Raw genomic sequence first — 11,615 nt, forward strand, 5'->3', positions numbered from 1 at the left:
TTAACACATACAATCTAAACAAAGTTGTTATATCTCATCACTTATCCACATGCTAATTGAGGCACATTACTACTTTTTTTTTTTTTACAGATAATGGATAGATATGAATAATTAAAAGTACAGTGTGTAGGATTTGGTGGCATCTAGTGGTGTGGTTGCAGATTGCAACCAACTGAGTACCCCTCCGCTCACTCCTCCCTTTCCAAGACTGCGGTAACATGAGCCGCCGAGTGCAAAACCGTGGTAACACCGTTCGCCTCGCTCAGAGGCCATCCTTACCATAATAACACTACTTAAGGACCAACGGAAGTCAGACGGCGGCTGGAGGTACCACGGTTTTGCACTCAACGTTACCGGAGAACAACCCTGTCTCCCTACAAAATTACGTTCCCATACAACTTAACTACATTCTTCAAACATACGTTTCAAGGGAAACGTATTTTCTCCCGGATTACAGTCGCAGTTTTAAACATGTGGTTAACGTTGTAAATTGAAACAAAAGAAAACGAAAAACGTTTAGTTAGGTTTCGGCAACGAAACTACTGGTTTAGGTTTAGTAAAGCCACATCATGGTTTGGCTTAAAATTATGTTTCACACTGGACACGAATAGTGGTCTCCTGGGGGAAAGTCCGTTGTTTGTTGGACCCATCTAACCTTTCCCGCTTGTTATACTCGTTATTATTCCATGTACCTTTCAATAAAATATGTTCCCTTACAAACATAATTGAGAATGTAGTTTAGTTGAATGGAAACAACGTTTTTAGGAGACGGCTGCGGGGATTTACGTTGGCCTTCTGGTAACATAAAAACGTGGAAGGCTCTCTTTAGAGCCAGTGTTAGGTTTGTTCGTTCTGGACTACTGTAGAAACATGGCAGACTCTGTGAACAGGACCCTCTCCCTATGTAGATATGAAGGCCTCATTCTAAGCTAATGAAAACACAACGACTCTTAGTTTCAGGTGATTATACACTAATGAAAACATAGTTATGAATATTCTATTCCATTTCTGCTAATAGATCCCCCGAAATGGTACACACTGGCCCTTTAAATTGATTGATGACAGATTTGAACACAAATAGCGGTCTACACCTCCAATATTTAGTATCATCTTTCAGCCAGTGCTGTGACATATGATTTGTTGGACTGTTTTCTAAATCTGCTTATTTATTCAAGTGATATTTCACAGCAGACCCTGATGTTCATTTAGCATTTGACATATCAAAAGCAGTAGTCTTATTATGACAGTAAGTCAAATGTTTAATATGAATTACTTCCAATTTCAGACACACTCATCTTTTTTAAATGTTCCTTTCTGAAACCACAAAATCACCACAAGTCACGAGTTTCAGTTCTGACTTTAACCGGAACTTTTGGTTCCGGTTAAGCGACTGTATGACCCGAAGCTTCACTTTCAGTTCGAGTTTGTCTCAACTAAAACTTGTGAATCAGCAATGTGGTGGCTGGAAACAGCACGGACATCTAATCATAAATCAGAGAAAAAAAAGAAAAAAAAGGATGATAATTATGTTTTCTTTGGTTTTAAATAATAATGTTTTAATCTTAAGAAGAATTTGACATGCTGGCTGACTTGGGATCAGCCAGCTATTTTGCTATTGTCAAAACTTCCTTGAGAGTAAATATGTTGTTTGTGTGTGTTTACGTGAGGAAACATTATGTAACGGAGAAAACACCGGAGGCTTATTTTAAGTTGTTTGAGTCGGCTATCCGAAAGTTCAAGTTTCTTTAATTTAAAAGATTTTTCACATGAAGGGTGGATTTAGTGCTTGGGCCCAGCTTTGCTAAAGCAGCTTATTTTAATAATCTTATTGAAGCCATGCATTTGTTTTTATTTATTTCTTTTATATGATCCACTTCTCAATCTTCTTTTTGAAAATGTTACCTTGTCCATTAGATCAATAGCATCAGAGGATCAATCATGTCTCTGTCCATAGGTTTGGATACAGCCCCACCTTGCTGCCAATCTGTCATAATACACCAATTCACTTGCCTGATTATCAGACTGAATTGCCATTTTTGTTATTATTAATTTCATTCTATTTAAATCACTGTAATACTCGAATATGTGGCCTGTGATTCAGAGCTTCCAATCCAAACCTACCTTGCCAAATTCCTTAATGGAGACAGTGTTGTAATTTGCGATCTTCTTCCAGTCCAAATGATTACAATCATGTGTAGTGTTCAGCTGCTGCTTAAATAAATATGATTTGCATCCAACTCTACAATCATTTTAGAACGAATACAACATTTTATTTTTTTCCTTTTATTTCAAAAACAAAACTAAGAGCCTTGTTGTTTAGTAGATATAATCTTTACAATGTTCACTCATGCTAACATTTGCTAATTAGCACTAAACAAACTACAGCTGAGGCTGATGGGAATGTCATCCTAAACCAAAGTATCGGACATATTCAAATTTTGACATGATGGTGGTGCTTGATAAAAAGTCAGGGGGGACCACCAAAGTTATTAATATTCATTCTGAGGGTGACAGTGAATGTCTGAACCAAATTTCATGGTAGTCCATCCAAAACTTTTTTGAGACGTTTCACTCAAGCTGGGGACACACCAACCCAACATCAAAGAACTAGCGGCGAAGGCCTTCCGTTGAGTCGCCTCACGTCGCCTGTGTCTTGGCCAAAATGCTGCACTTGAACCCACCGCAAAGACGACAGCCGACGGCCAACTACCACGTACGTTCTGCGCCTGCGTGAGATGAAATATCTCTCCACACAAGCAGGTGTTGGTAGTCTGTATTCGTCATTCAAAAAGGGAAAAAGGGTGGCGTCGTTGTTATGGTACTTACATGAAATAAAGCAGCATTTGCCAACCATTTTCCTCATCACTTAGCTTCATTCCAGATGACCATGTCGTGAACTTATGTATATTTGAATGATGAGATGAGATGAAGATGAAACATGAGAAGAGCCTTCTGTGTTTTTCCTCTTGACTTCACTCGTTGGCTTGCTTTCCTCACTTCCATTTCTCTTCTCGCGCACTGATTCGTTTGAGTTGATCACAAAAGTCAGTGGACTTCATCCTCTGGGGACCGTGAATGTCTGTACAAATTGTCATGCCAATCCATCTCATATGTGTCGTGATATTTCAGTTTGGACCGACCAACATTGCCATCCCTAGAACCACACAGCTAGTGTTGGCTAATTATCATTTAGCTGCCGCTCAGTTTATTAAAAATCTAGAAGTCAACTTTCAGTCTGGCTGTTCTCACAGACAGAGTGTAGATTCACATCCTTGTTCATGCTGTCTCTGTGGAAATCTCATTTTGAGGTTTGTTGGATTGTATTTCAGCCTTTGAAACAGTCGATCACAGGATTCTCATTGATACACTTAGATGGTGGGTTGGTCTGTCTGAGGCCGGTCGTACTGTTGTTGTTTTATTTTGGTGTTTAGTTTGTGATCAGATGTCTGTTTTTATTAATCAGACTTCTAATCTATCTTTCCCGTGTTCCTAGCGCTCAGCTTTAAATTAAAAGAAAATGTGTTTCCTTTGACAAAAAAACAATGAAATAAACAATAGACAGTTTAATGCAGCTATTTCTTTAATATTAAAGTTGAAGAATCTCTAATCTGATTTCAATGCATGAATAAGATTTCCATCATGAGACATAATTTTTGGCCGAGTGGGTCATGATCTGTTGGAGAGCAATTTCCTAAGAGAGAAAATAGAAAGAAAGGGACAGAGAAGAAAGAAGGGAGAGCAAGATGGAATAAAAATATTGATTATAAACAACTGATGCATTAACAGAATATATTAACACACCTAAACATGCCATATGCACATGTACACATTCAATACTGTGTGTCCTATGTGACCAATAAATATGTGCTCTTCACTCTTACCTCAGCTGATGTTGATGCGGTTCCCTGAACCAATCGATCCTGAGTTGTTACCAACAGTAACATTACTGACATTGCCAATATTGGACTTGGCTGCAATTCGTCCTATTGAAATACCAGGAATATGAGAGTGGAAACAGTTAATCATGCTCAGATTGATATGTGCTGTAATGATGTCTGAGTAATGAATCAAAAATAGATCACCCACATTGCCTAGCAGCCGTATGAGAAAGATAACCCACCGGTCACATTGTAGACGTTCCCTCCTCCGATGCATCCTCGGTTTGTTCCAGAAACATGAATGTTGCTGACGTCACCCAGAGAGACATTTTCTTCAATATCACCTGTAGAGGACGATATTATAAAACTGTCTACCACAGAAAATAGACTCTCAGATAAAGATGCTCAGTTAAACTTACCTTTAACATTGTACTCGGTCCTCGTTTCATTGCAACCGTTGGAAATGTTTCTGTTGTTGTAAGATACTGGTCGGGCTGAAATGTGGACAGATGATCCTAAAAAGATGAATAAAAATGATGAAATATAAAGTGTTGTGCTGTTAAATCCCATGGCGACACTTGTTGCTACTGTCTGGCTGTAATGTTTTTGATGTAGGACTGTTCTGCATTACCACATCTGGGACACAGCATCAGCTTAATGGGTAACATTTATGTAAACAAACAAAGTAAATGAAGAGAGAGCAGTTGACTCAGGCCCTGTTCAGACCTGGTATTAACATGCGTCCTCAGTGATTGGATCACAAATCCACAGACTTTGTGCTCTTAATAATCTAAATTTTAATTCATTAAAATATATCTTATCTATAGGCTACATATCTACAGACTATCAGACTAGGCACGCAAAGTGCATTAATATCATACTGTTGGAGATGTTCGCTCTCTCTCATCCCTGGCTCTCTGAAGCTCTGTACCCCGCTGTTGCCTGGTAAAGGCAGCGGTGCTGGCGGCACGGAGGTCGCCGGGGACCGCCGGTACAATAACCTTATATCTTGGTGTTAATAGAATGTACCCGAATTCACAAACATATAGGATGTTACTACTGACATTCATGTAATATTACGTCACAACGGCTGCTGTATTAACCGTGTGTTTACTACGTGTTTATTTGCATAATAGAGCGGTGGTCACTGGAGATGGATGTGGAGACGTATCCTAATGCCAGGTGTGAGCAGACGTACTTAAAGCTGTCCACTTGTGATCCGATCACTCAGGATGCATGTTAATGTCAGATCTGAACAGGGCCTCTGACATGAAGCCAAGTTAGAGACTGACTCATGTAGAGTCTGAGATGGTAGATATGAGGAGATATGAAGAAACTATGGCTGCCCCCTCTTAGTCGATGAGTCGATTAGTCAACTAATTGGTCTTTTTCATCTTAGTCGACTAAGATTTCTTTAATCGATTACTCTGTTTTTATACTTTTTTTTCATGCTGTTGCATTTTTCCAAGAAACTTATGAGCACATCTCTGGTAAACACAAGATTGAAAGTGGTGCTTTTGGAGAAACTCTGTTTTACAGATCCGTCGTTTAAATCAAATAATCGATTTGTCGACAAAATCATATGTGTTAGTCAACTAATAATTTCTTTGGTCGAGGCCAGCCCTAGAAGAAACAATGCTGTGCTTTGCCAGGTATCAAATACAGATGTGATTCTGATCTGTATGTCATTATTGATCCAGCTTATGCCCTCATTTCCACAGGATCTAAAAGGGGAGGAGAGAGTTTGTTTATCAGTTTTACGTCAACATATTTTCAATAGAAACACCACTTATTCATAGCTCTGCAAGAAGATGCATATTTAGCAATTTCTTGGAAAAGTGATGCTTGTATGCAACATGCTGAGATACAGTTCTGTGGTGTGAACGTTGTGGATATTTGATGTCCGTAGCGTTGTGGTAGGAACAGCCATTTATTGTAATCATGTTCTCTTAGTACTATTTTCTGTTGTTGGTGGCCAGACTCACCATTTCTGTATAAAATTCAGGAATTTATGAGTACAATCATTTGTGTGTACTTAGTTTTGTAATTATTTGTGTAGTGCCAGACAGTCCTGATGTGTACACAGTGAACTATTAGCTCTATGATATAACTAAGAGTTGTTCAGCCTCTCAGCCACAACAACCAGAAGTGTTTCCCTTAAATGGATCCTTCTGTGGCGCACGTTGTCTTAAAACTCACTCTCGCCGCCTGCCACCAAATGTTAATTGTTGTCAGAGCAGCAAACACATTTAAAACTTTCCGTACCACTCTGCTGCTTTTAACCTTCATCTCATTGTCTTTTCAAAGCCAGCTGCACGTATCTGCCTCACTTACTGTATTTTAAAGCGTTTAATGTTGTTACACCAAGCTGACAGTTGGCCATTTGACTTTTCAACCTTTAAACTTTGAACTGTTGTGAAAGTGTCCCCATCAAGCCAAGTAGGCTCACACAAATCAGAACACTTTGTGAAGGTTTATAAGTAGGAAAGTACTGTAGTTTAAGGTAGAAAACTAAAGAAAGAAAAAAAAAAAGGAACACAAACAAAAGCAAAGAAGCTGCCTCGCCTGTAAAGAATAGAGAGCAAAAGCAGAGGAGAGCAGTAGATAGATAGTGGGAGAGGTGGACGAATAGATGAGGAGGAAGTATAAAGCGCAGTATTGATTTTTGCTCTCCAGTGGAGTCGGCCAGGATGCACGCCGCTGACCTTATATGGTCTGCTCGGCTCTGGACTGAACACTTCATTTTTCTGTCCGTCACTTATCTCAGCAGCTAATAGCAGCTGATGTAAACCTCCTGTGTGTGTTCAGTGTCGTCCATCTATGTGCCTATATGCACATAAAACAAATAACACAGGGATCAGGTTGCAATGCTGAAATCTATACAACTACTGTACGTGTTCGAAGCAGTTGTATTATAGAGATTAATTGGCTACGATGGGAGGTTGATTTGACCAATCAGATTCTGACTTTCCCAAAACTCCTCCATTAACCAGCACTCTTCTCCCGTCTCGCAGGAATCACAGGAAGTGCTCCTTTTATGATAATAGACACAAAGAGCTGTGTGGTTTCACGGCACGGGCTTTCCCTGTGTCCTCTTGTATACTCCTTTACTCTTAGACCAACAGATGATTTACAGATATAATATGTATGTATGTTTGAAATTATATCAAAAGGTTTTTGTTAAAAGTGTTGAATGTTAAATTATAGTGGTTTTAAATGATTTTATGTAGTGTGCATTTTATAAATTTTTCTATAAATGCAGGTTTTTCAGTTGAGCTGGTCTGACTTTTTTCTCTCCTTTTTTTCTGTTTTATGTCCACAGCTCAGATAGTCTTATTGACAATGCAATAAGGTAAGCTTTATTGACCCGCTCACTCTCCTCCTCTCTTTTTACTCTCACTCACTCAACTCAGTCACACACACACACACACACACATCATAAGCAAACGCAGCACATTCACATCTATTTAAACAGACCATCATACCTCCCTTTTTGGCTTCTCAGCTGAAACATTAAACTTAAACCTGCAGTAGGCAGAATATTTTTGCCATTATTGGGCAAAAAATCCATAATAACCTTTCAGCATATTGTAATTCAAGTGTTCTGAGAGAAAACTAGACTTCTGCACCTCCTCATGGCTCTGTTTTAAGGCTTTAAAAAATCTAGCACGTGACGGGAGACTTTGGCCAATCACAGGTCATTTCAGAGAACGAGCGTTCCTATTGGCTGTTCATTCAACAGGCAGCTGTCAATCACACACAAGCTCCGATCAAACGGTCAAACTAGGCAGCGCTGATCAAATATGAAATGTTTCTGAAAACATTTGAGGCAAGAAATAGGCATTACAGTAACAGAATATTGATTCATATTTGATCAGCGCTGCCTAGTTTGACCATTTTATTCGAGTTTGCGAGTGATTGACAGCTGCTCAGAGACGGCAGACTCCAGCTCGGCTCTGATTGGTTGATTCCTGAATCGGCAACCTGATCGGTCTGTGAAATCTTGCAGATGCCATTAGGAGCACCGGAGGACATCGGAGGACACAGAGGCACATCCTTTTTTCAGCTTACCTGTCTCATGCACTACTGTCAGGATATAGCGACTGTTTTATGATAACTTTTTTTAATCATCCTTGCTCTTGTTTCTTCTTCCCTCCAGTATCGCCATGGCTACCAAAGAGAACATCACATTTCAGCGTGGGGTGTTGAAGTCCATTCAAACCAGGGTCACAACTTTGGCCAGTATCCTTTAATCATTTTGTCTTGAACTTCTTTACATTGTTTTTGTCTCTGAAGCTGATCTGACAGTCAGACAGTAGACTTACACCATTAGGCTCCATTTATTCCTCTTCCTGGTTGTGTTAAGAGCCCCGCTGATGTACTTTCCCTGCTGCTTTCTGTCTCTTGTTCCCTGCAAAGAAGGGAAGGCAGGCTTCGATCTTAATTATTTTCCTTCACCACACTTCCCCGCCCCTCAGATCGCTTCCCCACCATCAACAGTCTCGTCCAGAAAATCAATTTGCGCAAGAGGCGGGACTCTTTAATTCTAGGCGGGGTGATTGGCGTCTGCACCATTCTCCTGTTGCTCTACACTTTCCACTGATGGGCAACTGACGGACCGTTACTTTCTCTAAGAACAAAAAATATATCATTGTATCTCAAGGCATTTTCTTTCATGTTTTCATATAGTAATTTGCTCCCCTTAAAACATCACTTTAAAGAATTATGGAAGGATTTTATTTTGAAAAGAAAAATATATTACGTGAAAAAAAAAGTCTAAATTGAAATTATTTCTACTGCTAGATTGGAGAGTTTATTTATTTTCTGAATTATGATAACATTTCTATATCCTGTTGTAATTTTAGCCCTATAAATGTATGAAGTCATATTTTACTTTGTTGTACCTCTTTATATGATATGATAAAATAAAGGTGATGAGCTCACTTTCAAGCTTGTCATGCTCATTCAAGTTTATTTCAGACATGCAGAACTATGGCACAGTAAACCAGTCATACAGTATAAATGTATAAACATCAACATCAGAGTGCCAAGAACAGTGCATACAGGGAGAACAGCCCCATTCATATCTTGCAGTATATTGTAAACGTAATGAGGTGTGTAACAATTTATCATAGTAGCACGCAAAGCAAGATATCACACTATGACTGCAGTAGGGCGTTGTTGTGATAAACGTACATGAGTTTGTAAACAGTGTATGAAATCAATATATACATCTTCCCACAGTCGGTCCGTGCTTTGTTGCAAATGTTGAGAGAAACAGGGCAGGCAGTGGCAGCATTACAGACTAGAGGTGCACCGATGCCTTTTTGTTTTTGTCTGACGACAAGACGGTGTATTTATTTTATTATATGTGTTTGTTTTTTGACGATGATGGTATCTTTGGTCTTTAGGACATCCTCTTATCTAATGATGCCATTTTTTTTTTAATAAGCAAAATGCCATCCAATTGTCTGTGTGTCAGGCAGGTGTGTACCTCAGTGCACCACTAGTTTGGACTATGAGTAGTTACACTCGTGCAGCCTTCATTTTCCTTACTTTGTTCCTGAGTTTGTGGGGTTATTGGACATGGTTGTTGCAAGAGAAACGACTTCTTTCCTTTTTCTTTTGTCCAAAAAGCAATACATTGTACATTAGAGTCCCTTCAGCTTGTTTTCAACTCAGATTTTTGTGCTTTTTCATCTTCAAAACAACATTCCTCCTCCTCTTCCTCCTCCTCTCTTCTGTGCAAATTTGAGATCAGATGAAGTTAAAGGACACTTCTTCCATCCCACAGTTCACTTCTGGGTCTCTGAGAGGCAAAGGAAAAAAGAGAAAATTAAGATACACAGCTTTACACTTAGATCCTGTTGGGTTGTGTTTTTTATTTCGTGTCTTTCTTCCATACCTATTGTAAACACTATGAAGATGATGACAGCCACACCCAGCAGCATAGCCAGACAGCTGAGCAGCATCGACAGACGCCCATACTTCCTAGCTCCATCAATATCTCCTGTATGGAGAACAGACCTCGACTAATGGGAAAAGGAAAAGGGAGGAGGTGATCAACACTGAATTATTTTAACGCACCAGAAGAAAAAAAAACACCTGTAGTGTTTAAAAAAAGCTTATTTAGAATAATACAATACAACTTTATTGTCAGTTTGCACTGAAATTAATTTTGCATCCAGCTCAGTTTGAGAAAAAGTACACATACAATAGACATACTGTTACCATAGACAGACAGACAAGTAACACCCATCAGGAAAAAAAACAACATCACAATTATTAATACATAACCCATTACAAAATTACCATCTGTCTTCTGGATTTACATCTCCTTAGCAGCACATTAATATAGTATTTAACAACAAGATGGACTGATGGACAAAAGCCTTCTTTAGCCTGATGCAGGTTAAATATAGGGACTCTAAATCGCCTCTTGGAGGGCAGAAGTTGATATTCCCCATTTAAAACATGTAAGGGATCAGAAGACATGCTGTTGGCAAGTCTGAGCATACTCTTGTTGTGAGCTGCTTGAAAGGACGGTGTCACAGGTTGGCCAATGATTTTGATTTGGCAGTAATCAAGCATATGAAGCACATGCAGATAATAATAATAATTACTTTATGTTATTATGAAAACAATTCAAACTACGCACCGAAAAACAAACAAACACCTGTATAGTGTTTGGAAAAGCTTATTTAGAATAATCAAGCATATGAAGAAACATGCAGATAATAATAATAATTACTTTATAATAATAATATTAATAATAATACATTTATTTATATAGCACTTCTCAAAACAGATGTTACAAAGTGCTTCACAAGATAATAAAAGCAGATAAATAAAGTAAAATATATGGTAAGTGCTAAAACAGAACATCACAGAACATATCAATAATAATAGAAGTGGTATATATATAATATACCACTTCTATTATGTTATTATGAAAATAAATACATGTAAACACTCACCACGTTTGCATACCACAAGGCACATATGTTGAGTGGCAAGGCTGGGCAGAAACAGGAGAGCACGGCGAGCCAGAGGTAACTCGGTGGTACGGAACCGGGTGGAATCGGGCTGGGCAGCGGACCCAGGCTGAGACGGGACAGGGATCTGGGTGGGGCCGCCAGCTGCCCGATGGATCCGGACTTCAGCGGTGATCTGTGTCCGTTCTGGTCCGCATCCAGCGACCGGACGCTGCCTCTGATGTTGAGGCAGAAGGAGTCAGACGCCTTGATGTTGCTCTGCCCGGTGCTGGGCTCGGTGGTCCCGGTGCTCAGCAGCTTCTCCGTGTCCTGGAAGTCGGTGGGATTGGACACTTCCCTCTCGCCCAGGGCGCTTTTCCCAAAGGCAGCATCAGTGTTGATAGCCATGGCTGCAAGAAAGAAAAAGAAATCTCCAAAGTCTTTTTAGTATCTTAGATGCTGGATAGTCGTCCTTCAGATGTTCTCCATTGGGGGGTCATTAGATTAAATATTATAATGTCAGAGAAACCTTCAAGGCAACCTATTTAATTAACTCCATCAAAATGCCTTATTGATGAGGAGCGAGATGTTATTGATGTCTGAGTCGCTCTCGACGCACGCCTTGTCTTTTACCCCCCCTCTATCCTCTATTATGTAGTGAGGTATTACCGCATCCCTTACATCTCCACAGCACATCCCCAGTGTCTGAGGCCTACTTATGCACCAGGCGAGGCGTGTGACAATGCAAAAAAACAACAATTAA

General features: G+C 39.6%; 2 protein-coding genes and 1 long non-coding RNA gene across 4 annotated transcripts in view; 1 reads left to right on the top strand and 2 right to left on the bottom strand.

Annotated features, from left to right (window-relative positions):
- LOC141753402 (Golgi SNAP receptor complex member 1-like) overlaps positions 1–8,818 on the top strand; it is a 31,341-nt gene extending 22,523 nt beyond the window's left edge. For both annotated transcript variants that reach the window (XM_074612036.1, XM_074612037.1), the window contains exons 7-9: positions 7,201–7,230; positions 8,038–8,120; positions 8,357–8,818. In XM_074612036.1, the coding sequence (XP_074468137.1) occupies positions 7,201–7,230; positions 8,038–8,120; positions 8,357–8,481 (238 nt within the window). In that variant the 3' untranslated portion in view covers positions 8,482–8,818. The remainder of the gene's footprint in view (positions 1–7,200; positions 7,231–8,037; positions 8,121–8,356) is intronic.
- On the bottom strand, positions 3,563–4,437 carry LOC141753404 (uncharacterized). Its single transcript, XR_012590448.1, has 4 exons — positions 4,298–4,437; positions 4,121–4,222; positions 3,882–3,983; positions 3,563–3,691 (listed from the first exon to the last, which is right to left on the bottom strand). It is a non-coding gene; the product is annotated as an uncharacterized LOC141753404 (long non-coding RNA).
- Positions 8,819–9,566: 748 nt separating the features above from the next.
- On the bottom strand, positions 9,567–11,331 carry LOC141753403 (trafficking regulator of GLUT4 1-like). Its single transcript, XM_074612038.1, has 3 exons — positions 10,856–11,331; positions 9,784–9,910; positions 9,567–9,687 (listed from the first exon to the last, which is right to left on the bottom strand). Exons 1-3 carry the CDS (start codon positions 11,258–11,260, stop codon positions 9,674–9,676), a joined length of 546 nt encoding a protein of 181 aa, XP_074468139.1. The 5' UTR covers positions 11,261–11,331; the 3' UTR covers positions 9,567–9,673.
- Positions 11,332–11,615: the final 284 nt, after the last annotated feature.

Source organism: Sebastes fasciatus, chromosome 16 (assembly GCF_043250625.1).
Source record: "Sebastes fasciatus isolate fSebFas1 chromosome 16, fSebFas1.pri, whole genome shotgun sequence".
NCBI classification, from domain to species: Eukaryota; Metazoa; Chordata; class Actinopteri; order Perciformes; family Sebastidae; genus Sebastes; species Sebastes fasciatus.

Bases quoted from the DNA above. Each gene is read 5' to 3' on its own strand.
- LOC141753403 (XM_074612038.1), bottom strand. From the start codon at position 11,260: ATGGCTATCAACACTGATGCTGCCTTTGGGAAAAGCGCCCTGGGCGAG. The intron at 9,911-10,855 runs GTGAGTGTTTAC...TTTTCCCATTAG, and splicing joins CCTTGTGGTATGCAAACGTG to TCGAGGTCTGTTCTCCATAC.